The following is a 24,999-nucleotide window of genomic DNA, read 5'->3' on the forward strand; positions in this document are numbered from 1 at the left end:
AGGGGTTTCCTCAAACCAACCTGACCCTTACCACGTCATCTGCTTTATGTTAGGTTCCACCGAGATTTGAACTCGGATCACTGGATTCAAAGTCCAGAGTGCTAACCATTACACCATGGAACCACAACTAGCAGGATCATATATGAAGTCAGAATGCACGTTATATAAACCATAAAACAGATATACAATCAGTAACTATATGGGTAACTTTGCAAAAAAGCAGCTTTTACCATTTCTAAATGTAGCTAGGTTATTTTACTTACACACACTCAAATGACTTTTTCTATTATTGATCCATGCAAGAAAAGTGATTGTAGTGTATCAACTACTATTATTCAACTATCACTGGATAATCAAGTAATATTCAGAAGCAGTTTCTGAAGTGGGCAAGTACGCATGTTTACAGTGCTACTCTTAAATTCCACGACTTTTCATACATACCGGCACTTCTCACAAGCTGCAATTTTCAATGAAATTTTATGTATTAGTTCAACACTGGTTGTGAGCAATTGCAACCTGGTGGTCATGTTACAATAAATTCTAATGGTTTTGTTTCCTTTACACATCACCAGTCACCCAATAGGTTCCACTGAGATTTGAACTCAGATCACTGGATTCAAAGTCCAGAGTGCTAACCATCACACCATGGAAACTGTACACCACTACATCAGAATACTTTATACAGACTATCTGACTGCGGGCATACAACCAGTGACATAGTAGTTAACTTTGCAAAAAAGCAATGTTTACTGTTTATGTCACTAGCTTCTTCAACTTACACTACACCTGTGGTGGGAGTTACAGCAGCATGACAAATGACTTTTATAGTTATTGATCTTGAAATGTTCTTTCCCCCGAAGACCAACAAGAATCTGGTACTGCAGCAATTAATTCACTTCCATAAAAAAACAAAAATAGGTTTGATGGGCATGTGGCAGTAAAGGACAGCCCTGCCACATGCCACACATCAACAACAACTGCTAACCTAAAGAGGCAAGCTGTCACTAGCCCTATTCACACTGCCCTTACAGTGCGGGAATCATGTGCCGATTCTCCGCATCGTCCTCTGTGTGAAAGTTTCAGATGCAGAGAAGGGGGACAGTTTCGCAGCGGCTCTGATGCGCCTCTGGAGGTAGTATCAGAGCCGCAGCAGAGGCGAGCCGGCGTCTGTGTGAATGGATAAGCCGACGGCGCGGAGCAGGGGCATGTCGATCAGATGGTGTTCACAGTCTGACAACTAAACAGATCCTTCACTAATCAAATAAGAGAGAAATGACCCACAAAGCAACCTTTCAGGACCAAACAACAATAATGTGGTAACTGGTAGTGTCTTTGGCAACTTATATTCACCGCGACGGTCAGCCTTCCTGATCGAGACTTCAGTTAACTTTCCCCCAGAAAACAGCCTCCCCCCCGCAAGTGAGAGAGTCAGGGTCAATTTCTGCTCTGTGTTCTCTTCAGACTCCTTGTAAATCCTGCCATCTTCCGTAGTTGCCTCATTCCACTAGCAGGAAAACTTGGAGCCTTGGAACTTTTTAAATTCTGTGTTCGTGTACGTGAGTCTCCGTGTTCGTATTTTATGTAGTAGAACAAAATGTGTAAATATCTTAAGCCTGTGGTAACCACAGACCTTATAGACATTTAACCAAAACCAGTTAAAAAAATTTGTAGACTTTGAGACAAGGGGACTGGAAGTGCTAAAATGCTAACTGATTTCCAGGTTTCAAGACTCACTACACCACTCTATAGAGCAAATTAAAAGTCCAACACATCTGTCCAACCTAAAATGACACACTAACTTACCATAAAGTCAAGCTAAAGTATGCTTACCCACTTCTGCAGTTCCACAGAACTTTTAAGCCGATTAAATCTCACTGTTTTTGTTTTATGAGACATTTGGTGAGCAGCTCTGCTCTCATTAACCATGGTTTCAGCTCTGATAAACACTGTGCTAACTGCCCAGCACCGAACAGCAGGCAGACAAAGTCAGCAGCTAGCTACCTGGTGAAAAAGTTGAAAAGCTAGCTGGACACGGCTATTTTTTTTCTCAGGAATTTATGAAGACCAAACCAGGTTGAAGAGGTAAGTAATACTTTAGACTTATTTTTGCCAGTAGACAGAAACATGACTCCAAAGGCATGGTAACCTGCCTGCATTACAGCCTGCTGAAACGTTAGCCATAGCCTTTCAGTGCGCTAATACCAATACCAGCAGTGTGTGTTGGTTAGCTTGGCTCAGAGCTCTTCTGGTGCTTAGTGAAGTTTTTTTTTTTTTAATGAAGCTTTAAGTAAAAAAGAAAGTCAAATGTTTGGTTGATGGTTAGAAACTTAATTCATATCACTATCAAGTATCAAATTACAACAATCAGGCTGATATTTGATGACATTTGTAATATGCTAGGTTGTTTCTGTTAGTTACATAGAGTGACCTAGGTTAATAAGAAAAGTTATTTATTAGCACTAACCATAATAACAAGTCAGGAAAGGCAATATTTTAGAGGTTTAAGGACTGGTTCTGGTTCAGCAACAAGCCAAATAACTGTATTAGTATAGTATTTTGTTGTGTTTTACAAGCGTATTTACCCGCTTAAAAGACTACTTGCATTTGAATTTAGTTTTATCTTCAACCAATGCTACGTTAACACAGTTAGAGTTGACATATATTTTTAGTTAAAGTTTACTTTTATGCATTAAAGGTAATTCTTAGTACCGATACATACCACCCTATAGGAGTTCTTAAAAGAACGTAATATCCTGATGGACATGTGGTGTTTTTGTTTTTTTATCTCAGGTTTAATGCAGCCTGCTGACTGTTGATTAGCCTCTTAATCCTTTTACCACCTCACTGATTTTGACTCAGTTTGCAGCTCTAAGTATAGTCTTAGCCTGAAAAGAAATCTGAGAAGCTGCAGAACACATCTATGAACATTAAGACAGGGTTTTCCCCCCAGCTCTCAAGTAGAAAAATAACTAGCTACATCCTGGTTCATGCACCCTGGCAGTCCTCATTTTCTCATTGTCCAATTGTCCTCTGTTAACCAGTGAGGTGTGGTCCCTCCTTGTTCATAATACGGCGTTTAATATTTTTCCCATTATGTGTGAGGTTTATGGCACAGATATTAATCAGGTGTTATAATTTCCATCAGGAAACAAGATTGTTATAAGGTATTAAAAGAACACGCTCAAGTTTCACACTCCTCTTGTTTCGATGTTCAGTCTTCCAGACATTGTGTGTGCACTCATTCTGACCTAATTATCTCTCCTTCACACACACCCACTCACAATTTCTGCATGGGGATACTATGTATCAGAGGGACTGCTCTGATATGAAATCTATTTATAAATGCAACATGATAAGCAGAATACACTTTATGTTCCATGTTTCTGATAAATTATAGCGTGTAGTTTAAATTTCAGATTGTTTGTTTTTCTTGTTCTAGTTTCCTGGTAATCTCATTGAAAGAACTTAAAGCAGGAGTGTGTGAGTGTGCACGTCTATGAGTGGGTTGTTCATCACACCATGTCACACACACAACTATCTGTGTGTGTGTGTGTGTGTGTGCTTGTGTATGGACACTGCATATATAAGCCATTTGGTGGGCTCTTTGTGCAGTTCCTCCTTCTCTCCTGCAGCAAGGGAGCATCAGACAACATGACCTCACAGCGGTGGATGCTGGCTGCCTGGTTTTCACTCTCCTCAGGTACCATTTAATCATTTGAGCAAGCAAGCAACCTAGCAGCAAATAGCAAAAGTTCTGCAGGCTGCAATATTTAACATTTTTCATATTCTATAAAATGATTTGTTGTTTTTCATGGTTGTTTCCAAAGGTTTTTATTACAGTTTTATTTACAGAAGTTGAATTAAAGAAGACTGGAGGAGGAAAAGTAATGTGCATTTTTGTGACATTGAGAGCTGCAATAATGATAAAAAAAGAACATATAATCAGTTACTGGACTTAGAATTTTGAGGTACTTGAGTATTTCCATTTCAGGTTTACTACACTTCAATTAAAAAATAAATGTTGTTTCTTTTACTCAACTACATTTATTTAACATATTTTTTTAAAAGTTACTGTACAAATTATGAGTTTACACACAAAAGCAGCTTAAAATATATAATAACTGTAGATAAATTACTCAACAGTGTATAAAATAGTTTAAATTAACTCCACTGGAACCAGCTACAACACAAAAATGCTTCTTACACATTCAAGCAGTAATAATAATACAATCATCTAATGCACTTTTCAACAATTTTTACCAATATTTACAATGATATTATAATAAGGATCTTTATTTTTAATACTGATACTAAAAGTAGATTTAGTATTAGTTTCCATTGCATATAACCTTAACAACATGACAGACTTTGGATCCACTTTGGGAATTAGGAAAGGTGGTTGAAGAAATGTCTTAGTTTATGTTGCTTTTCCAAGAAATGTTCATCTTTTAAGTCATTCATTTACAATAGCATGTGAACAACAGAACTGGGGAGATTACTTATGATCGTGATGGAGAAAAAAAAATAGATGCAGAGGGCAGGTGATCACAAATTACAAATAGTATCAAATAAAATCTGAACTTAGTGGTTTTACATACTCAGTCCATGTAGTCCAGATCTGATAAAACTTTTCTTTTTGCAATCTGAGGGAAAACGACAATTTTTCCATAATGTAGATCTCGTCTTTTTTTATTTAAGTGACATATTCAATATTGTTGCCGTTACTTGTAATGGAGTGTTTTATATTGTAGTATTGCTACTTTCTAAATACTTATTTTGCCAGTCATTATCTGTGAATTACACATCTTTATTTTCTCTAATATTAAATATTGTACCCAAAGTAGTTGTACTTTTATTCAATATTCATATTTTTTATATTATTATTCATGTTTACTTCAAGGTTTTAATGTTTGGTTTTAAGTTTAATGCAAAACACCATTACCAGTAATGAAATACTGAGTGACAGAGTGAGTAATTATAATAAAAAGAGTATTTAATATGAATAATAAGGGTCAACTTGCACCTTGATGCTGTATTTCTCTCCTAGTTTTATGGACGGGGGAATCGGTCACAACAACACAAACTCAGAAATGTGAGTATAAATATAAAAGTGTTGGATCTTGATCAGTTCATTTTACTGATTACTTTTTCCAGGTGATGAAATAATAATTGATCATGTGGTTTACTCATTAAAAAGTTTTTCATACATACCACTACAAAAAAGTAATTCAAAGTTAGTGGATTTCATTATTGAGTTCTGAATTAACTATTGAAAGGATACAGATGACATTTTGACAGCAGCATTTAATTCCAACATACCAAAATAATTTCATTGATTTATCCTTCAGTATTAACGTCAATCATGTCATTCAGCCATTGTCTGTTAAGTAAATTGACCTTTATTGTGACCAGACACTTGCAAGACATTTGGCAGCGGTGTCGTCCAGCCCTTCAACGGTTCAAGTTTCTATGTCCGGTCCAACTGCCCATTCACCCTCACTCACTTCACCCACAACCGGGTGGAATGTGATATTACCATACGGCGAGGTGACAGCGGGCTGGTGGTCCAAGTCGAGATTATCATCAACAAAGTCAGGACTGTTCTGCAGAATGGAAGCATCCAGGTGGAGAGGAAAAGGTTTGGGCCCAACCCTTATACTGTTTGATCAGAGGGAAACTGAAGCCAAGGGAGACCAAGTAAAGTTTATTCTGATCACACATCCTCATAGTCATTATTTGTTTAGATTAAAGATTATAGCCTTAAAATAATTCACATTATTTAGCCTCACCAACGACAATAAGGGTGCGAGCAGGTGAGTGTTTGGCCCAAAGACACAAATCACTAACTCATTCTCTGCTACACTGCCAGGTGTTTGACATTTTCGTGCATTCTTGATGTTATCAATGTTAGTTAATCATTAGCTTTGCCTCTGGGACACTGTGCATTATTAATAGATTTTCTATCCTCAGTCAAGTTAAATGAAAACAAATTATTATAACCTTAATTATTATTACGGCAAGTTGCTACATTCTGAAGGTGACTTAGGTGACTGGGCGAGGTGGGCAGAGTAATAATACATTACCAACTCTTTCATCTTTTCTGATCAAGGACTGCAGACTTTCAGTCGACATGGGGTTGATTTTGGGTGAACTCTTCTTTTAAGTGATTTTGTGTGTATGTATCTTTAAAACCCACTTTGATAACCTCTGTTGTCTGTATCTGTACTAATATCTGTGTACGTTTACTTGTCGACAGTGTTTCCCTGCCATACGATCACACTTACCAGCATATATTTCACTACGGCATCTACACCAGACTGAAGAGCTCCCTGCTTCCTCTGTCAGTCACCTGGCACAATGTACCTGGAGGAATAGACGCTGTGTGGGTGAGAGGATGCTGACACTACACATAGGTTGATAACATACAGCACACATACACCAGAGACCTAACCCACTTCTTTGAACCTCGTAAAGGTGGAGCTGGAGCAGGAGCTGAGCACCGACATGACCGGACTGTGTGGAAAACACAATGACATGGGTATTATACCGAAAGGATTGGATTATAGTAGGATTTATAGCAGGATTGTTGTAGTAAAGCAGTAGTAACATTCACAGCAGTACTTTTAGTAGGAGTAGTAGCACTTACAGCATTGCTGATAGGAGAAGTACAATTTGTGGTTATTAGGCTATAAATAAGGTTTATATAACTTATTGACATAACAACATAACGTAACTTTAAACTGGTTACGAAACAGTCTCAATTTAGCACTGATACCTCTACATGACTTACATAGGCAAATAAGAGCATCAGCCAGAAGACTGGCTATTCCTATGATTATTATAGTTACTTTTAATGTTTGTCACTGGGTTGGAATTTCTGGGGGATATTGATAACTTTATCTTTCTAAAAAAAATTACTATTACTGAGCAACTGATATGAGGAATGGGTAGGATTACATGGAAACCAGGTCTAAGTTTATTTTGTTTCACCATTTTGACTTTACAGTTATTAATCTTAGCTAGCCACAGATACTTTAGATCATCGCAGTGCATCCTACAAACAGGCCATACCCTGATATCGCCATGTTAATCTTTGGTCCTAGAACTAATGTTTTAATGATAATGATGATGAGGGTATAATAATATACAGTATCTTTCAAAGGGGATTCAGATGGAGGGAGGGACCTTGGCCTTTGGTCGTTTGCATTTTGGGATCCTGGAAGAGCCAGAATCAACAGAAGTAAAATTTCCTTGTAGCTGCTTTAAATATAGAAAAAAAAATCTAGTCTAGTGAAACTGGTGTAAAATTGATACAAAGTGAGCCTAAATGTTCCTAAAAGCTTCTTAAAGATTGTCTGTTTTTTGTCATCGTTATAATGTAGCCAGTCAAAGGAATGCACATATATTTTTTACCCTTTGCTCCAAGAATGACATTTTTTTGTGAATATAGGCAACCAGAAGGTGGTCATGGAGAGCGTGCTTGCTGACGACCAATGTCAAACACGAGATCCTATCTCTGTTGCGAATCTAGTAAGTTAGTTGTGATGATACAGTGCTCACACGTTTGCTGTTGGCACTTCTGCTCTGTATGTACTTTCTTTGTCTTTCTCACACTCAAACCTCTAATGTGATGTTATATCATAGCCTATGTCAGTTTTAAATGGTACTTGTGTCATACTTAAACAGTTTTTTACAGTTTCAATTTACATACAGTATGTTGCAGTTCCCGATGTTGAGTTGGTTTCTCTGATGATATTTGTAGGTATGCACAAAGTTCATTTCCTCCGCCTTGGAATGTCTGCGAACCAGGGCAAGTCATTATAAGGACCTATGTGAAAAGAACATCTACAAATATGAAATGAGCAAAGACATCACCTGTGCTTTCTTCAAAGCGATTGTCCAACAGTGCGAAAACACCACCTATATCTGGAACAATTGGAGATCTATCACAAAATGTGGTAGGTACTCTTTGAACCTAGACTTAATAATGGCTCAAATGTATGTTTCAGTTATTTCATGATTGATTTGTGACTGTCTGTTTCTGTGGGTGAACGCAGACAAACCAGAATGTCCAGGAGACCTGATTTATGAAGAGGGTCCGGCCTTTGTTCCCAGCTGCTCCAACCCTAACACCAGGTTTTCCAACCAGGATTGTATCAGCACTTGTGTCTGCCCAGAGGGTGAGCCCTTCACCTGTCTGCCACTGTTGTGATAGGGCTTCTTCAGCCTACAAGAGCCTTATAATACATGGTTGATTCATTTGTGTTGTAGGTAAGGTGCTTAATGATCAAGCAGCCGGCTTCCACTGTGTGAATGTATCCAGCTGCCCCTGTGTGTTTGCTGACAAGAGCTACTCAACCGGAGACACACGCAGCACAAAGTGTCAGTCATGGTAAACAGTTTTGATACTTATGGAATATACCTGAATTGCGAATTCCTATTATATACATATATATGTGTATATATACATATATATATACTGTGTACATATATATATATATATATATATATATATATATATATATATATATATATATATATATATATATGTATATATATACAGTATATATATATACTGTATATGGATGAATAAAATAAAAACATTGAACTTCCTCATTGTCTTCACAGTATATGTGGCGGTGGGAAATGGCGATGCTCAGAAAACATGTGCCCAGCAAAATGTATCATAGAGGGGCAGTATGTAACAACTTTTGATGGCAAAGAATACGTCCTCCCTGGAAAATGTACATATGTGGCCGCACAGGTGATTTTTTTCCACCACCCTGACATTTAATACTAACCCATGATGTCGTTTTTTATAATACTAACTGCCATTTTAAATCTCTTTTAAGGGTTTCAACTGGACAATAATTATTGAGTTTTCCAAAAAGGCACCCTCTCTGAAAAAAGTTGCTTTTCAGATTTTCAGGTACAAGCAGACTTTGAGGGTTGAATTTAAAACAATATATCAAATATTGAACAAATGTCAATCAAGAGTAGTGTGTGGTCATTTAATGTAAATGTGCTCCTTGTTTGGATTTGCAGGAAAAGTATACTTTTTCACAAGACATGATTAAAATCGGAGAAGAGGAGATCACTGAACTTCATGAGTCTGGTAAAAACAATGGGAATAATTGTTGTCAGTTCAATACTTTTATTTTAAATGTTTAAATGCTTTAATGTTGAGAAACATTGCTGCAGCACCTCTATTCAGCCTTTGTCTGAACGCTCAGTTTTAAACTTAAACTTAAACTTTATTTATTTATATAGCACCTTTCATACATATGAAATGCAACACAAAGTGCTTTACAAGTTAAAAGACCAGACCCCCCCCCCCCCCCCCCCCCCCCACACACACACACACACAAACGCACACACACACACACATACGCACAAGTACAACGCACCTACTCACTCATTAGGCATGCACACACAGCCGCAAACATACACTCGTTAAGATATGATATGGCTGGGCACTGAGGATCCAGGTGAGGAAAGCATCGTTGGGGAGCCATCCACGCCGGGAAGTCAGTGTCTCTTAAAGGTCCCCCTCCCAAAAAGCCCAGTCTGCTCCAATTGGTCAGCTCTCACAGGCCTGAGCAGGCCACCATCCACCATGTTTCTGCACAAGTGCTGCCTGTTTTTTTGCTTTTTTTTTTTTTTTTAAACCAAGGCTGTGCTGGGGGCACAGCTGAAGGCTGTGTGCATTTCTTTGTGGATTGAAAGTTTTGATACTTTCTCAGGATTTAATGTAAATAGCAGCTAGGTCTGCTCTATAACAAACAACAACAACAACAACAACAACAGTAACAACATGTACATTTTGCTTTCTACAATATGGGGCCTCTAAAGTGAATATGTCTCTTAGACTTGTAATCCATCTATAATGGCTTGCTTTCTCAACCATCCAATCACTTACCAACCTCTTGTCAGATGATGTTCGGATTTTCTGGCAGTCCTCCATGTACGTCCAGGTCCACACATCCTTTGGCATGAAGATCCAAGTCCAGATGTCTCCTGAAATCCAACTGTACATCATGCCACCCGCAAACCACACTGGCATGACCCTCAGGTTAGGATCTCAAACAAGCCAAGATTTATTGCCATTCTATTTGGGATTCACCTTTGTTATGACTTTTAGTTGTTCCATGAGCTCTCAGGCATGATCCAGTTTGATCTATAATCATAGCCAGTCTGTCTTTCAGTCTTTGCGGCAACAGCAACAATGACACCACAGATGATTTCACCACCACTAGTGGGATCATCGAGAACTCAGCTCAACCTTTTGCTCAGTCCTGGAGTGTGGGTGATTGTGCAGTGGACATACCCAACACCTGCATCAACAAAGACAATGGTACATGTAACGTATTAATGCACTTGTAAAATCTTGAAAATATTTGTCGAAATTTATATTCAATATTTTATTTGTTTTCCATAATTCTATATGTCAGGGATGATGTGTTTTTTTCAGATAGACATTAAAGAATATTTTATATTTTGATATTAAAACACAATTTTCTGTGATATGATACAAATACTTCCAAGTACAAGACCAAATAGTTCCCAATAGTTTGTAAACATATTTCATTGTCTCAATATGTGTTTTTGCAGAGATATTTGCTGATGAAAAGTGCTCTGTGTTGAACAACCCAGGCGGGATATTTGCTGATTGCCATAGTCACATCCCACCCGATTACTACCACATGGTAACAAGACTGCAGTCCGAATTAAATCCTCAATTTGTTCTTGGCGATTTAAGCAATTAAATGTCATTGACACAACAATGACGACTCCTGTTTACATGAAACTTTTCGCATTTCCAGGCTTGCATTCAAAGAACGTGTAATTGTGGCAGCAGTTTGCAGCAGTGCTTGTGTGTTGCTCTGGCCAGCTATGCCAAAGCCTGCGCCTGCCTAGGGGTTGTAGTCGGTGACTGGAGGAAAGCAACCAACTGCAGTGAGTTCAGCTTTGATAAATACAACTCATTCTGTCTGCATCCTCCTGCTTTATTGTTCACAGTACACAGAAACTGAGTAATGTTGAAATTGTTTAAAATATCAAGTGGTCTGAAAAGCCTAAATCAAATCCATTCAGCTGCTGCTAACTTCAGTCATCAGTGCTATATTTCTTGTTAATCACAATGTTATGTCCCAGCTGTGACATGTCAGAAGAACCAAGAATTCTCCTATGACATGCAAGCGTGCAACCATACATGCCGCTCCCTGTCTGGCCCTGACCCTCGCTGTGGGATGGATGATGAGCCTGTGGAGGGCTGTGGCTGTCCAGAGGGAACTCACCTGAACCAAGGACACATCTGTACCCCAAAGGAAGATTGTGATTGTCACTACTACGGTGGTATAATCCCACCGGGGTCTGTTGTTGTCGACGGACGGAAATGGTGAGATGATCAGTATTTAAAGCCATTTAGAATGCAAAAATACCATTTATCCATTTACTGCCCTGGTGGCTGAGGGTATAACCCACTGTCTGCCCCAACCAAATCTTTTCCAATGCTATTCAATTGTGTTACATAACCAGTTGTGATATATCTCAAACCAATTACGGTGTCTATTTCAGCCACTGTGAGAATGGAGAACTACAATGTTATGAGGATTGTGGTAAATATAGATTCTTTTTACATCATTTGCATTTCAAAATCATGCTCATCCTTTATCTTTTCTCAATCGTTTCAACTTAATTTATTTGTTAAAGGTGCAATGTGTAAGATAGTTGAAGTCTCATTTCTAGGTCATCAAATACTGACGCATTGGAACAAGACTCAACAATCAACTATCATTCTCCAGCATTGCTTATTGCAACTCTAAGAGTGAAAAACCATCCAGAATTTTAGTGCTACTTCCAACAACCACATTTAACTCTTGTTCCTGCAAAAAACAATTCAAAAAAGTGTCTTGACAATGTGTCAAACTGTCTGTCTGTTGCATCAGGATGCATGAATGGGACGGTCTGTGTTCATTGCGCCAGGTTCCTTGTCGACACGGCTCAGAAAACCTGTGACAGTCTCAGCAAACCTGTGGTAGGTCAATAGATTATGTTTATGTACATGGTTTGCCATTTTGTCTGTATTGTTATCCATTTTATTTTTTATCAATTTATCCCACTTTGATGGGTCAAATGTAAGGAACGGCCCAAGGTGATTTTTTTTAAATGCCATTATCTCGAGATCATAAGTTCATTATTGTGTTATCTTGAGATGACAGAGCTTGTTTTCTTGTGATAGCAGGTTGATTTATCTTTTTATATCGAGAAAACAAGCTTTGCTATCTCAAGATAACAACATAATCGACTCGAAAATGTTTCCTTGAGCTAAAAGATTTTCTTTTGGTGTGACTTCCAGAGCCGCAGTATCATTTGTAACAGTGGCTGCTACTGCCCAGATGGCCAGTATAAGGATCACCGTGGAAACTGTGTTACTCGGGACAACTGCACCTGTGTGTACAGTGGCAAAGTGTTCAGCCCAGGACAGCACGTCAAAACAAACTGCAAAACCTGGTAACATCTGCATTAGTGCTGCTCTCCTTCTCATTCAAAAAGCTTATTCCTCCAAAAGCTAATGAAGCTATGATGCACTTCAAGGTTTAAACTCTATCTTACAGTACCTGTGGTCAGGGTCAGTGGCACTGCAAAGATGAGCCTTGTCCTGGGAAGTGTCAAGTTTACGGAAACGGACACTACCAGACCTTTGACTCCAAATGGTACCGCTTTGATGGACACTGTCAGTACACTCTTGTAGAGGTGAGAGCAAACATTAAAACTAGAATTAATGTTTCTTTGCTCAAGCTTGGTAGACCTCCAATACACTGACTTCAAGTGAAACAGTACATCATCCAGACAGCCTTCAATATGGGTATTTTCAAGGATGTATAGAATATTTTATATATGTTACATCTTTGACCTATTTGTCATATTTTTCATAATGATATGTTTTTATATCTGGTCTTTTCACATCAGGATGGCTGTGAAAATAAAAATGGCACCTTCTCAGTCAGAGTGGAGAGTGTACCCTGCTGTGACGAGGCACTCACCTGCTCTCGCTCGATCATCCTTGACCTGCAGGTGGATGGCCCACTCCCATTTTTCTTCACTGAAACACAGAGCTTTTGTCCACATGTTTATTATCTAACTTCATTATCTTAATGATACAACTAACTATCCACTCAGTTATTCACCTTTTTTTCATCCCATTGCTTCACACACTTCAATCAGCCACATCTTTCACTTGATAAGTTGCGACATACTCAGATCATTCAGAGATCAGTAAAAAATAACAATATGCTACTGACTGAATTTTATTGCAGATAAATGGTCATGAACCAGTTAAGTCTGGTAACTTTTTCATCAGCGATAAAAAATTGATACCTGTGCTGTCATTTAAAGGGCATAGTCACCCTCACACTGAGTGATATGAAGGTGACCAGACAGAACCATAAACGCTGGACTCTTCAGGAAGATCCACTTTACTCCATACACACTGTGGGACTGTACATCATAATCTCAGTGCCTGGTAGCGGGATAACTCTCATCTGGGACAAACACACCCGGATCACTATAGAACTGCATGAAGGCTGGAGGGTGAGTGATGAGGACTTAGATGATAAAGTCATTTATAGACAATTTGTCACATGAATACACACATTCACTTACACTTTCTTAGTAGCAGAAAATAAATTATATCAAAGCATTGACAAAGAATGGATAGATTCATCCTCAATAAAGATCAACATTTCCTTTAATTTGAAGTGTAATTTCTGAACTTTTTAATACAATTTAAATTACAATTTAATACTTTTTAACCATCTCTTCTGCAGAACAAAGTGTGTGGCCTGTGTGGAAATTTTGACTCCAATGAGATGAATGACCTGAAGATAAGTGGCTCAGCAGGTTAAAAGGTTTTCTCTTGTTGTTATGAAGCATTAATACTTTTGTCATGGTGGTCAAAATAACACCAACAAATCTGTTTTCAGTGGCGTCCAGTCCCCTGGCATTTGGCAACAGCTGGAAAGCTGCCACACTTCCTTGCTCTGATGTGACCACTGAGAAATTTCCATGTGAACACAACTCCTACTGCTCAGCCTGGGCAGAGCGACGCTGTATGATCCTTAGAGGGGACACATTCAAAGCTTGCCACTTTAAAGTATGCATTTTACATATTTAGCATGCCAATAACACAAGATTTCTGTGCATGTCTTCAATCACTGTACATTTGGGGAGCAGGGTGGCATAGATAGTAAGGAGGAGAATTAATGGGACTTAGATCACTAACAAACCAATGACCTATAAGATCAACACTCAGCACTAAACATTTTTTAATCCAAATCTACTATTTACTGTAATAGTCCTTCACAGAGAGTGCTGATTAAAGGTCTGTTCTTGATGTTCTGCAATCCCCAGGTGGATCCAGAGCCGTACTACCATGCCTGTGTGCAGGAGTCCTGCTCCTGTGAGTTTGAAGGCAAGTTCCTGGGCTTCTGCACAGCTGTGGCAGCCTACGCAGAGGCTTGCAGCGACCAGGATGTGTGTGTCAATTGGAGAACACCTGATTTGTGTCGTAAGTTACAGTACTTATTTCCCCACTAACATTCATAGATCTAAGGGACTCTGTGGAACTTCTGTGTTGTACTGGAAGCTAGAAATGGAGCAGGCTCAATTTTTCAGCTAGCAGTAGCAACTGTTGCTCTTTGTTAGTGGAGAGAGGGTACAAGAGAGTGTACACAAAGTCACATCTTTGGATTGTCCTTCACAGTCCAGCAGTATTAAACAAACAAACAATCGTCCACAAACTTCTATAGGCAACTGGCAGAGATGGTTGTCACATTCAATCTGCTTACACATGGCCAATACAAAAGTGATTTATATATATGTAAACTGCTGAAAATTGTTACATAGAGCTCCTTTAATCATTAATGTCTTTATTTCAGATGGTAAGAAAGTAGGTAATGACAATGTGACAATTCTTGACACCAGTTTTCATGAAAGGGAATGTCATATCAGGACGCATTTTAACATAACTCACATTTTCAGCAGGCTATGCTTAGAATGCTAAATATATATCACCTCTTGTTTAGTTTACTTTCTTGCTAAGAAAGAGTTATTAAGAGTTGAATAATATTGCACATACAGTGCAGTACAGTACAACTTAATTTTATCGCTCAGTATTTCCAATTCTTTATACACTTACATATGTTTTTATCTATATCTAAGTATTTTTCGATTTGTATGCAAAGCATGGACACCATTTAAGACATAAATGAAGTAATCAATATAGCCTAAGATACACATGATGATAAGTGTGTTAACTATTACTATTATTATTACTGTTCGCAAAACATAAACTATAACTGTCATTGTTTTACTTGTGATAATTTAAACCATAGCGGTCTACTGTGACTACTACAATGAGCAAGGCCAGTGTAGCTGGCACTATGAAGCCTGTGGGAAGATGCCTACCTGCGGCGAAGGCAACTATTTACCTCACAAGCTGGAAGGTAAAAAGACTCTCTCACTTGTGTTCATATGTAACAGCTAAATGTAATTGTTCATCATCAGTTGAATCTAGAAAGTGAAAAGAGTGTCTTACTGTTACATAGTGTCTAATTCTCATCATATTCCAGCAAACCTGTCCTCAGAATAAATCCTCACAATTTAGATATCAATGGAATGCTCTTCTAGTGCAGGTCTTGGCCATATTGATGCTCACAATAGCCATTTACCTTCATAAAATAAACAATGTTTATTCTTGGAAAAGGCTGCTATCCCCGCTGTCCAAAGGAGGCACCATACTATGATGAAAATACTGGTGAATGCACTGAATTGAGGAACTGCACCTGCTATTTTAATGACACTATCATTCAGCCTTGGGCAGTTGTGCTGATAGATTCTACTAAATGGTAAGTTGGGCCATTCTTAATGTACATGTGTACATGTCTAGATATTTACATTTTCAGGGTAACCATAATATGAAAATCTGTACACCTTTCCTTATCATGGATTAATCATCAATCACATGTTTTTTACTGTCTTATCTTTGTCAGCCGCTGTGAAAATGGAACAACTAAGTGTAGTAAGTATGAATTATATTCACGTAGCATTACGTTTAATATCATGACTTTATCATCATTTGAAGGTATATGTGCCTTCACAGAACCTATTTTCAAAATACGAGACCTCAATTCCACCTCTACTCCAACAGCAACTCCACCACCACCACCCACAACTGTGCCTTCCACCTATTCTCCACCAACGACTACAATTACTTCAACTACCACTGAAACAACTGTGCCTTCCACCTATTCTCCAACGATGACTACAAATACTTCAACTACCACTGAAACAACTGTGCCTTCCACCTATTCTCCACCAACGACTACAATTACTTCAACTACCACTGAAACAACTGTGCCTTCCACCTATCCTCTACCAACAACTACAATTACTTCAACTACCACTGAAACAACTGTGCCTTCCACCTATTCTCCAACGATGACTACAAATACTTCAACTACCACTGAAACAACTGTGCCTTCCACCTATCCTCCACCAACGACTACAATTACTTCAACTACCACTGAAACAACTGTGCCTTCCACCTATTCTCCAACGATGACTACAAATACTTCAACTACCACTGAAACAACTGTGCCTTCCACCTATTCTCCACCAACGACTACAATTACTTCCACTACCACTGAAACAACTGTGCCTTCCACCTATTCTCCAACGATGACTACAAATACTTCAACTACCACTGAAACAACTGTGCCTTCCACCTATCCTCCACCAACGACTACAATTACTTCAGCTACCACTGAAACAACTGTGCCTTCCACCTATTCTCCAACGATGACTACAAATACTTCAACTACCACTGAAACAACTGTGCCTTCCACCTATCCTCCACCAACGACTACAATTACTTCAGCTACCACTGAAACAACTGTGCCTTCCACCTATTCTCCAACGATGACTACAAATACTTCAACTACCACTGAAACAACTGTGCCTTCCACCTATTCTCCAACGATGACTACAAATACTTCAACTACCACTGAAACAACTGTGCCTTCCACCTATCCTCCACCAACGACTACAATTACTTCAACTACCACTGAAACAACTGTGCCTTCCACCTATCCTCCACCAACGACTTCCCCACGTACGTTCCATGTACTGTTCTTGTCAGTCAGTTCCTTAAATTACCCAAACAATGTTTTTGTCCTTTCTGTGCTCACTTTCCTATGCCATTGTGTTTAGCGTGTAGGTGTGTGGACCTGAAGAGGAAAAAAAGCTGGAGTTGTGGTGAGATGTGGACAGAGGACTGCTTCAATAAGATTTGTAAAAATGGGACAATAGAGTTGACTCCAGTGGTTTGTCCAGAGCCTACAATTCCCACCTGCCCAAGAAATCAGGTCACAAGAGTCTCAGATGGATGCTGTGAAACGCTGAAGTGTGACTGTAAGTGTATCCATGTGTGTCTCTGCCACTGCTCTTGTTAGCTTTCTTTTATCCCCTTTGTATTTAACTTTCCACATATCTATGTCTGTTTTTGTGGTTAGGCAGGGTATTTTATTTAGATTATGAGTAGAAAGTACTGATAGTAATGCTGCTCTCAATTTCCTAAAATCAAACTGAAATACACCATTAGTCATTATAACACCAGTCTTGCATAAAATATTACCACTACACACAAAGTAAAGCTGAGGCAAATGGTAACACAGTTAGTCTTATCAAAGTATTGTACATGAGTAGGCTAAAGACTGGATTATGATACCAGAGAAATGACTGAGGGATCACCAAGGTTAATCAATCCTGTGGGGAGCACAAATGTCTCTTATCCTTTCCGATACTGTCTCTAGGTCGCTGTGAACTATTTGGGGACCCCCACTACATATCTTTCGAAGGTGTTTACTTTGATTTCATGGAAGACTGCACCTACATCCTGGTGGAGGAGCAGTCACCACGTCATCACCTGACCATTGTTGTGGACAACTTCAACTGTTGGCCAGGATTCCAAGGCACCTGTGTCAAGGGCATCATGCTGAAATATCAGAACAATACAGCTAGACTCAGTATAATTCAAGATTTTGTTGCAGTACAGGTACAGTACTCCATTTATTTTGTGTGTCATATTTCTTTACCTCCTTACATACTGGCTATAATATTCTTCTGTGAAATGGAGTATTTTTACTGATACTGATATAATCTGCCCTAGGCCACACTGAACAATGTGGTCATAAAGCCACCGTATGAGGAGAATGGGTTCAAGTTTGAGACCACAGGGTACCAAGTGTTCATCTACCTGCCAGATATCCGCTCTTATGTGTCCCTCAGTCCGGCTTATACCCTGGTGGTCAGTCTGGCCATGGAGTACTTCCTCAACAACACCCAAGGACAGTGTGGTGGGTAATGGATTGAAAGGGATGGTCCAAGAGTGTGGCGAAGTTTATAAATGTTTGTTTTTCCGTGTAGAGTGGATTTTCAGATGATGTTAAAAAACTTTGAACATGTCGGCTGCTATGTTAAATTAGCATGCAGGCTAACTAAACAGTAGGACATAAAAATGATAGGACATTTTTATGATAGGACATAAACATTTCTGTGCATACTGCTGAGTGTCGATATTATTAAATCTTTTGATCAAATCTTTTGATCAAATTAATTTCTTAATGCAGGTGTAACTGCGTTGTCTCCTCCCAAACTGCATACTAATAAATATCTAAAGACAAGCTAACTGTGGCACATACAAATCTACTTCAGCAGATGATTTTTACATATAATGGTACCAGAATAACCTTTTTCTGATTTAGCTGTCTTGACCATTATGGTGCCAGCTATGGTTCCTATTGATATTTAAGATGCCACTAAGCTGCCATCCTCTCTGTTTAATGCACAGTCTGGAATGGGTGTTAAAAAGGTAATATATTACGTATCAGATCAAACATTTTCTTCACTAAAGCTCACCTCTCCATCTTCTCTCCAGGTGCATGTGGTGTTGGATCATGTATCCGTAAAGGAGGGCAGATCGAGGATGACAGCTGCTGTGAAAAGACGGCTTATGACTGGCTCTACGACGACCCGTTGAAACCTGCCTGTGCTTCTGCACCAAGGGACGTAGCTTGTCACCCCGGGACCACTCCTGTACCTACTTCGACACCTTCTTCCACCACTTCCTGCCCTGAGAGGTCACTGTGTGAGCTGCTACACCACCGGTAAGCTACACACAAGCACACAGTAGTAGTCAGTAGTAGCAACTGCATAGCACATTTTTGCTAGTTTTCCCAATACTGTGTATAATTTTCTGTATTCATTCTTTTGTTTTTGATGGTATATGATGTTGTTTAATCTTTGCCATTTGTCTTTTTGTATGTTTTGTGCTGTGAGCTTTTGAACTATTGACTAAAAATCAATCTATTCTGTTCCCTTAGAGTCTTTTCAAGTTGCAGCAGCTATGTGGACCTGTTTGTTAAAAAGAGGAACTGTGAGTTTGATTCATGCGTGACTGGTCCTTGCTCTACACTGGAGCAAGCTGCTGAAGAATGCAAGAAAGCTGGTTTCTGTATTGACTGGAGAAGACTGACTAATGGAAGATGTGGTATGTACCCTATTTTTTTTATCTTTCTCTTTTCACACCGCTGGCCTGAGGGAACAACATTCGATCCTCTGTATGTCCTGTATATATGGCAGAATTGACAATAAAGTTGACTTTGACTTTGACTTTATCTTTTATCCTTTTTATGCCACAATATTCCAAGATATGATCCAAATATGATGATATCCATAGTGATACTCTCCGACCATGAGAGCCACAGATTTCATGTTTGGAGAATATCTAATACCCAGTGTGAGATCACATTTATACATCTAGAATCTGGAGTTCACGTCATCCAAGATTCTGAAGAAATTAAGTCATATTTGATGCACATACATGACAGAAATAAGATGTATCTGGTATCGTTCTGTCTCTTGTCTTGTGTATGTCACATTTTCTTGAGTTTTATGACCTTGACTGTAATGATGTATTTGTTAAAATGTCAGTGATGCATTCTTTCTAAATGTGACACTCACATTCATAACTTATGCATTCTTGTTCATGTTTCAGGTGTGCCATGTCCAGAAGGATTGATTTACAGACAATGTAATGAAAAGCTGGATGACTTCTGCTATGGAGGGTTTGTAAAGTTCTCTTTTACAAATTATAAATTACATTCCCACACTTTTGTTTCTCATTCTATTAACCCAAAATATTTCCCCTGTCAAGACTTTCACTAATTCTGTTTCTCTCCTGGTTTGGCTGTACAGAGCGCGTCATCCCGGAGCCAACATCGGGAGCAACATTGAAGGCTGTTTTTGTCCCAGCGGCCTGCTGAGGGCAGGGAATCACTCAAACATGTGTGTGCCTGACTGTCACTGTGAGTAACACCGCCATAAGGCTAACACACCAAATAATCTTTGAAAATTTTAGGCAATGCAATGATTTCTGATCTGCTGGCTATCTTATTGCAGTACATGTTCTTGCTGGAGACATCCATTTCAACATGTTGATAATGTAGAGTTTGTTTTTCCCTTTCATCAGATTGTAAAGGGCCACGCGGTGAACCCAGACTGGTAAATATCTTTGTCTCATCAATGTGAAAGTAGTAAAATCTATGTCTAGATTGGGTTATTGAGTCTTAATACATTTCTGTTCCTGTCTTCTAGCCTGGTGAGGTGTGGCAGTCCGACTGCAACCTGTGTACATGTAACAATAGGACTCGCATGGAGGAGTGTATTCCAAGAACTCCAGAGCAACCTCTTTCCTGCAGCCCCAATGCTGTATTGGTAAACACTTCTTGTTGTGGTGATCAGATTTGTGGTAAGCACTGGCACTTCATAAGATTTTAAAATGATGGTTTAAATATTATTTTAGAGACTTTCCATTCATCACACTTAATACTTCATGTGTTATTTTTCAGTTGAGAAGACATGCACTTATAATGGAACGACATACATGGTATGTTATGTCTAGTTTCACAACAGTTTCTGTATATGACAAATAAACGTTTCTATCCCTTAAAGGAGAATTTCATTTTAGATGTAAATGATTGAAAATTGTATTGTGAAATGTATTGATAGCTGTCTTGGTGTGTGTAGGTGGGGGACAGATGGAAGGACAACACTCGTCCCTGCATGTCATTCAGTTGCACCAAAGAGGGTATTCAGACTGAGACAAGAGTCTGTCCTACAGAACACTGTCAGGAGGTACTGCACACCCTCTGCTCTGTTCCTTCATCAATAACTGTAACATCTTACAAGCCTAATTCTTAAGTCATAACTCATTTCTGCATTTCCCACCAGTTTAGGAGTCGTTTTATAATGAAAAAATATTGTAAGTATTGTTTAGAGCTGCTCTTGAAGTCAAACTTTTATCTTAAATGCAAATTGGAACATAGAAAATGTTGAAATGTTGATGAAACATTGGCTGGCAAAGGGGACGCAGGATTTAAAAATAAATAAACTTAACAATAACAATTCGACATTAAAACCTCTAAAAACAACTACACCATATATATATATATATACAGTATATTTTGTTGAATTGTGCACTCACATTATTCCAAATGTTTCCAACAATGTTCCCACCCAGAGAACTCATTATGCCCTTTACACCCTCTTGCTATAACCTCTGCGAAAACACCAGGTAACATGTCAGAGAGTGAGGAAGAAAGTCGTTAAACTAGCTAGTTTTATCGTTTACTATTAGTGTTGCTTACTCATAATGGCTCACCATTATTCATCACTGTTTGCCTGGCATTCTTGCTTAACCATGAAGACAACAACCTCATGATCTGACTCTATTTCATGACATTATTACACCACATCTTCTGTTTTGATTTAGAGACACACTAGGGATAGAAATGACATACTGTGCATTTAAATAGCTGATACACTGGAACCATGTCATAGGTAGAATAACAAAAATTTGACCTCTAGCTGTTGTGATTTAATCAACAGGAGGACAGAATTTGGGATGACCAAAACTGCTGCTTTACATGTAAGTTAAGTCAAAATTGATAATATACTGAAGTCTTTTATAACTGCTGACTTTGTCACATTGCCTTTCTTTCTATTTGCATAATTTTGACATTTCAAAATTTTCTAAAATTCCAAATTGAAAGTTATAATGATTTGGTACTTTTCTGCATTCAAAACTTATTAAAGAGGAAAATACCTTCAAATTTGTAGATGTTTTGCTGACACTCATCACGCCACCTTCTGTAATTAATTTCCTCTGAATCCAGGTAACAAGAGCTGTGCTCCAAAGGTGACCAGTATCTACATGACCCTGGACAACTGTACCACCATCATGCAGATACCTGTGTGTGAGGGCCAATGTGTGTCTGAGCCCAGGTGAGAGGAAATACTTTCAATACCATTTTCAATTACTTTGGGGAAGAATCTGCACAACATTGAGGGCTTGATCTTTTAGATTTTGGCAAAAAGATAAATATAACAAGGCAAAGTACAGCAAGAAAAACTTTAGTTAGTGTGAATGTCCCATCATTCACACTACTGTTCTTCTGGAATTTTTTAATCTATGTCTTTATTATTCCCTCTTCCGTACATTTTTTGGCTCGCTACTCCTTCCGCATCTTTTGGGCTACATAAACTTTTCAACTATCAAAACATTTAGTTCATTAAGGAGATGATCGCTTTGACTTTTGGTATTTCTGCCTTTTATCATTTTTAAAATATCAAGCTTTTTCTGCAAAATTTTGCCCATTCATTCTTTTGGAGAAAACTTCAGATCCTCTTCAAACCCATGCTACTTTGAAACTCTTGTGCTTCTTGACAGATTGATTTACAGACAGACACCATTCCAATGTTAAAGCAGTTACAAGAGATAAACTATTTTTCTTGTACCCAGCTTTTTAAAATCTTTTATAGTTTTTAAATTATGACAATTTTAGTTTTATGGTCTTTTAAGCGCCTCTTCTGCTTTTATAATGGTTGTGTATTGCGCTCGTTGAGGTCAGTGAGGGCACCTGTGATGCTGCGCACACTGAACTCTTCTGTTCTGCTATTTTCAGTTTTGTTTTTTGTTTTGTTGCTCTGTAGATTCGACAATTTTCTCCTCTCATACACGTATAAGACAGAAAAATGTAGGAGAACTTCTCATCTTTCAGTTAATGGGCTGATTTCAGAAACATGACCTCCACTTTTGGCTGTGGAGGCTTTAAAGTGACAAGTACTCCAGCCAACTGTCTCATAAGCCCCAATGTTAATTTTGATCCAGAATTTCTGGAAGTCAGCTGACAGAAGCAGTTTTGTAAATCGCTGTAATTTGCTAATTTTTGACTCTACAACAATGAAATAGGCATGAACTCGTCTGGCTACTTGTCCTCGCACTCAATTTGTTGAGATATTTGCAATAGCAGTAAATATAGCAGCTATTTTTCTGAGTTTTTTTTCAGCTTTCTCCCCATTTCAGTCTCTTTCACACAGCAATTTCAAGCTTTAGACTAATCCTTGAATCCTCTGTTCTGATTGGTGGACTGATGTTACGCTCTTTCTGTTGAGTTTATCTGTTAATAGATTAAAACCTTGATCTGCTTCTGGTTTAAACTCTCTCTCTGTCTGTCTGTCTGTCTGTCTGTCTGCCTGTCTGTCTTCCTGTCTGTCTTTCTCTCTCTGTCATTCTCTCACAAAACAAACTCCTGCATTTTGTACTACTACTAGTGCTACTACTACTAGTATTATTACTATAACTACTACTACTGCTACTTGTACTACAATTACTACGACTACTTGTACTTCTACTACTATTACTACTTCTACTACTTGTACTACTAATACTACATATACTACTTAAACTACTAGTACTACTTGTAGTACTACCACTGCTACATCTACTACTACTACTCCCACTACTTAAACTACTAGTACTGCTACTGCAGTAACTGAGTGAAACTACGTGGGCCCAGTGAGACAGATAGTGTTATTCAAGCTTAGATAGTAGACTTACTAGTACTATTGCTGCTAATACTCCTACTACAAATACTTTGACAGATATTACTATTCTCATTTGAACTTCCAGCTTTGACAGTATTACAGTTAACTCCCAGCTTTTCTAGCAATGGCTTTTCATCTCTTACCTTCTTATAATAATACAGTTTGACATGAGGGTTTTTCAGCCGTGTAGTGCAATGCCTTATAGTTTTATGACATTTCAGGCAATTATTTTTCACATTTCTGCCTTTTCAGCTTTGTTTTCAGTCTCAGTTCAGCTGTCAGCATTTACACTGTATTTTCGCAGGAAATGCAAATTTTCTATTTAACAATAAATATCCCACCCGTCAGAGTGACAAGAGTCCAGCTGAATTACAAGTCCAGGTCCAGCAGGAAAGGTGTATTGATAATGCAGAAAACGGGCATTGAATCCATTTCAAATATTCAGTATCGATATGTATCGTTGTATGGATATTTTTATCAACACTGGTTGTGTTAACACATTTAGAGTTTTATAAGCGGTCATACTCATGACTCAGCAAAAGTTTAAATTCTTTCCTTAATACTAACTCCGGTTTCTATCCTTCTCTCCCCTTCTCCCCTATGTGCCTCGGTCGACTGCAACAGTGTGGTGTTACACGGTGACCTGCAGGTGGAGCAGAAGTGCCGATGCTGTCAGGAGCAGAGCTCAGAGATGAGATCAGTGACTCTGCTGTGCCTCAACCTCACTGCCAGACAGTACACCTACAAGCACATCACCAGTTGTGAGTGCAAAGCCTGTGGAATACTGCACTGAAAAGTACTGACAGCACAGACAGGAGCCAAACATAAACAATTTTGTATTGTATCCATTTGATTTAGAAACAAAATGTAATATATTGAAATTGAATGGTTAATCAGAATCAGACTTAGGTTATTGCGATGTAGATTTCACATACTTTGCAAGGAATTTGCCTTGGCATTTTGGTGCATAACAATCAACGTAGTAAGAGAGAA

General features: G+C 38.6%; 1 protein-coding gene and 2 non-coding genes across 3 annotated transcripts; 1 reads left to right on the forward strand and 2 right to left on the reverse strand.

Annotated features, from left to right (window-relative positions):
- Positions 1-51: 51 nt before the first annotated feature.
- On the reverse strand, positions 52-123 carry trnaq-uug (transfer RNA glutamine (anticodon UUG)). The gene has a single exon. It is a non-coding gene; the product is annotated as a tRNA-Gln (tRNA).
- A 458-nt stretch (positions 124-581) lies between these two features.
- On the reverse strand, positions 582-653 carry trnaq-uug (transfer RNA glutamine (anticodon UUG)). Its single transcript has one exon. It is a non-coding gene; the product is annotated as a tRNA-Gln (tRNA).
- A 2,998-nt stretch (positions 654-3,651) lies between these two features.
- Positions 3,652-24,979, forward strand: LOC141008693 (mucin-6). Its single transcript, XM_073481143.1, has 44 exons — positions 3,652-3,700; positions 5,048-5,092; positions 5,413-5,638; positions 6,257-6,386; positions 6,475-6,538; positions 7,451-7,530; positions 7,763-7,958; positions 8,058-8,180; positions 8,272-8,392; positions 8,629-8,764; positions 8,853-8,948; positions 9,046-9,115; positions 9,934-10,072; positions 10,206-10,354; positions 10,612-10,706; positions 10,824-10,956; positions 11,155-11,398; positions 11,578-11,618; positions 11,949-12,037; positions 12,359-12,513; positions 12,618-12,756; positions 12,973-13,077; positions 13,399-13,593; positions 13,830-13,902; positions 13,986-14,155; positions 14,413-14,569; positions 15,396-15,506; positions 15,767-15,908; positions 16,053-16,081; positions 16,940-17,173; positions 17,272-17,472; positions 17,874-18,115; positions 18,230-18,416; positions 18,998-19,226; positions 19,443-19,609; positions 20,117-20,195; positions 20,317-20,426; positions 20,591-20,622; positions 20,716-20,869; positions 20,970-21,007; positions 21,148-21,255; positions 22,009-22,048; positions 22,296-22,404; positions 24,631-24,979. The coding sequence occupies exons 1-44, from the start codon at positions 3,652-3,654 to the stop codon at positions 24,797-24,799; spliced, it is 5,601 nt and encodes a 1,866-aa protein (XP_073337244.1). The 3' UTR covers positions 24,800-24,979.
- The last annotated feature ends 20 nt before the right edge of the window (positions 24,980-24,999 follow it).

The sequence above is a fragment of the Pagrus major genome, chromosome 14, assembly GCF_040436345.1.
Source record: "Pagrus major chromosome 14, Pma_NU_1.0".
In the NCBI taxonomy this organism is placed as follows: Eukaryota; Metazoa; Chordata; class Actinopteri; order Spariformes; family Sparidae; genus Pagrus; species Pagrus major.

Coding starts and splice junctions, on each gene's coding strand:
- LOC141008693 (XM_073481143.1), top strand. CDS start 3,652: ATGACCTCACAGCGGTGGATGCTGGCTGCCTGGTTTTCACTCTCCTCA. Junction 13,594..13,829: donor AACTGCATGAAGGCTGGAGG/GTGAGTGATGAG, acceptor TCTCTTCTGCAG/AACAAAGTGTGTGGCCTGTG. Junction 20,196..20,316: donor TGCTATGGAGGGTTTGTAAA/GTTCTCTTTTAC, acceptor TTGGCTGTACAG/AGCGCGTCATCCCGGAGCCA.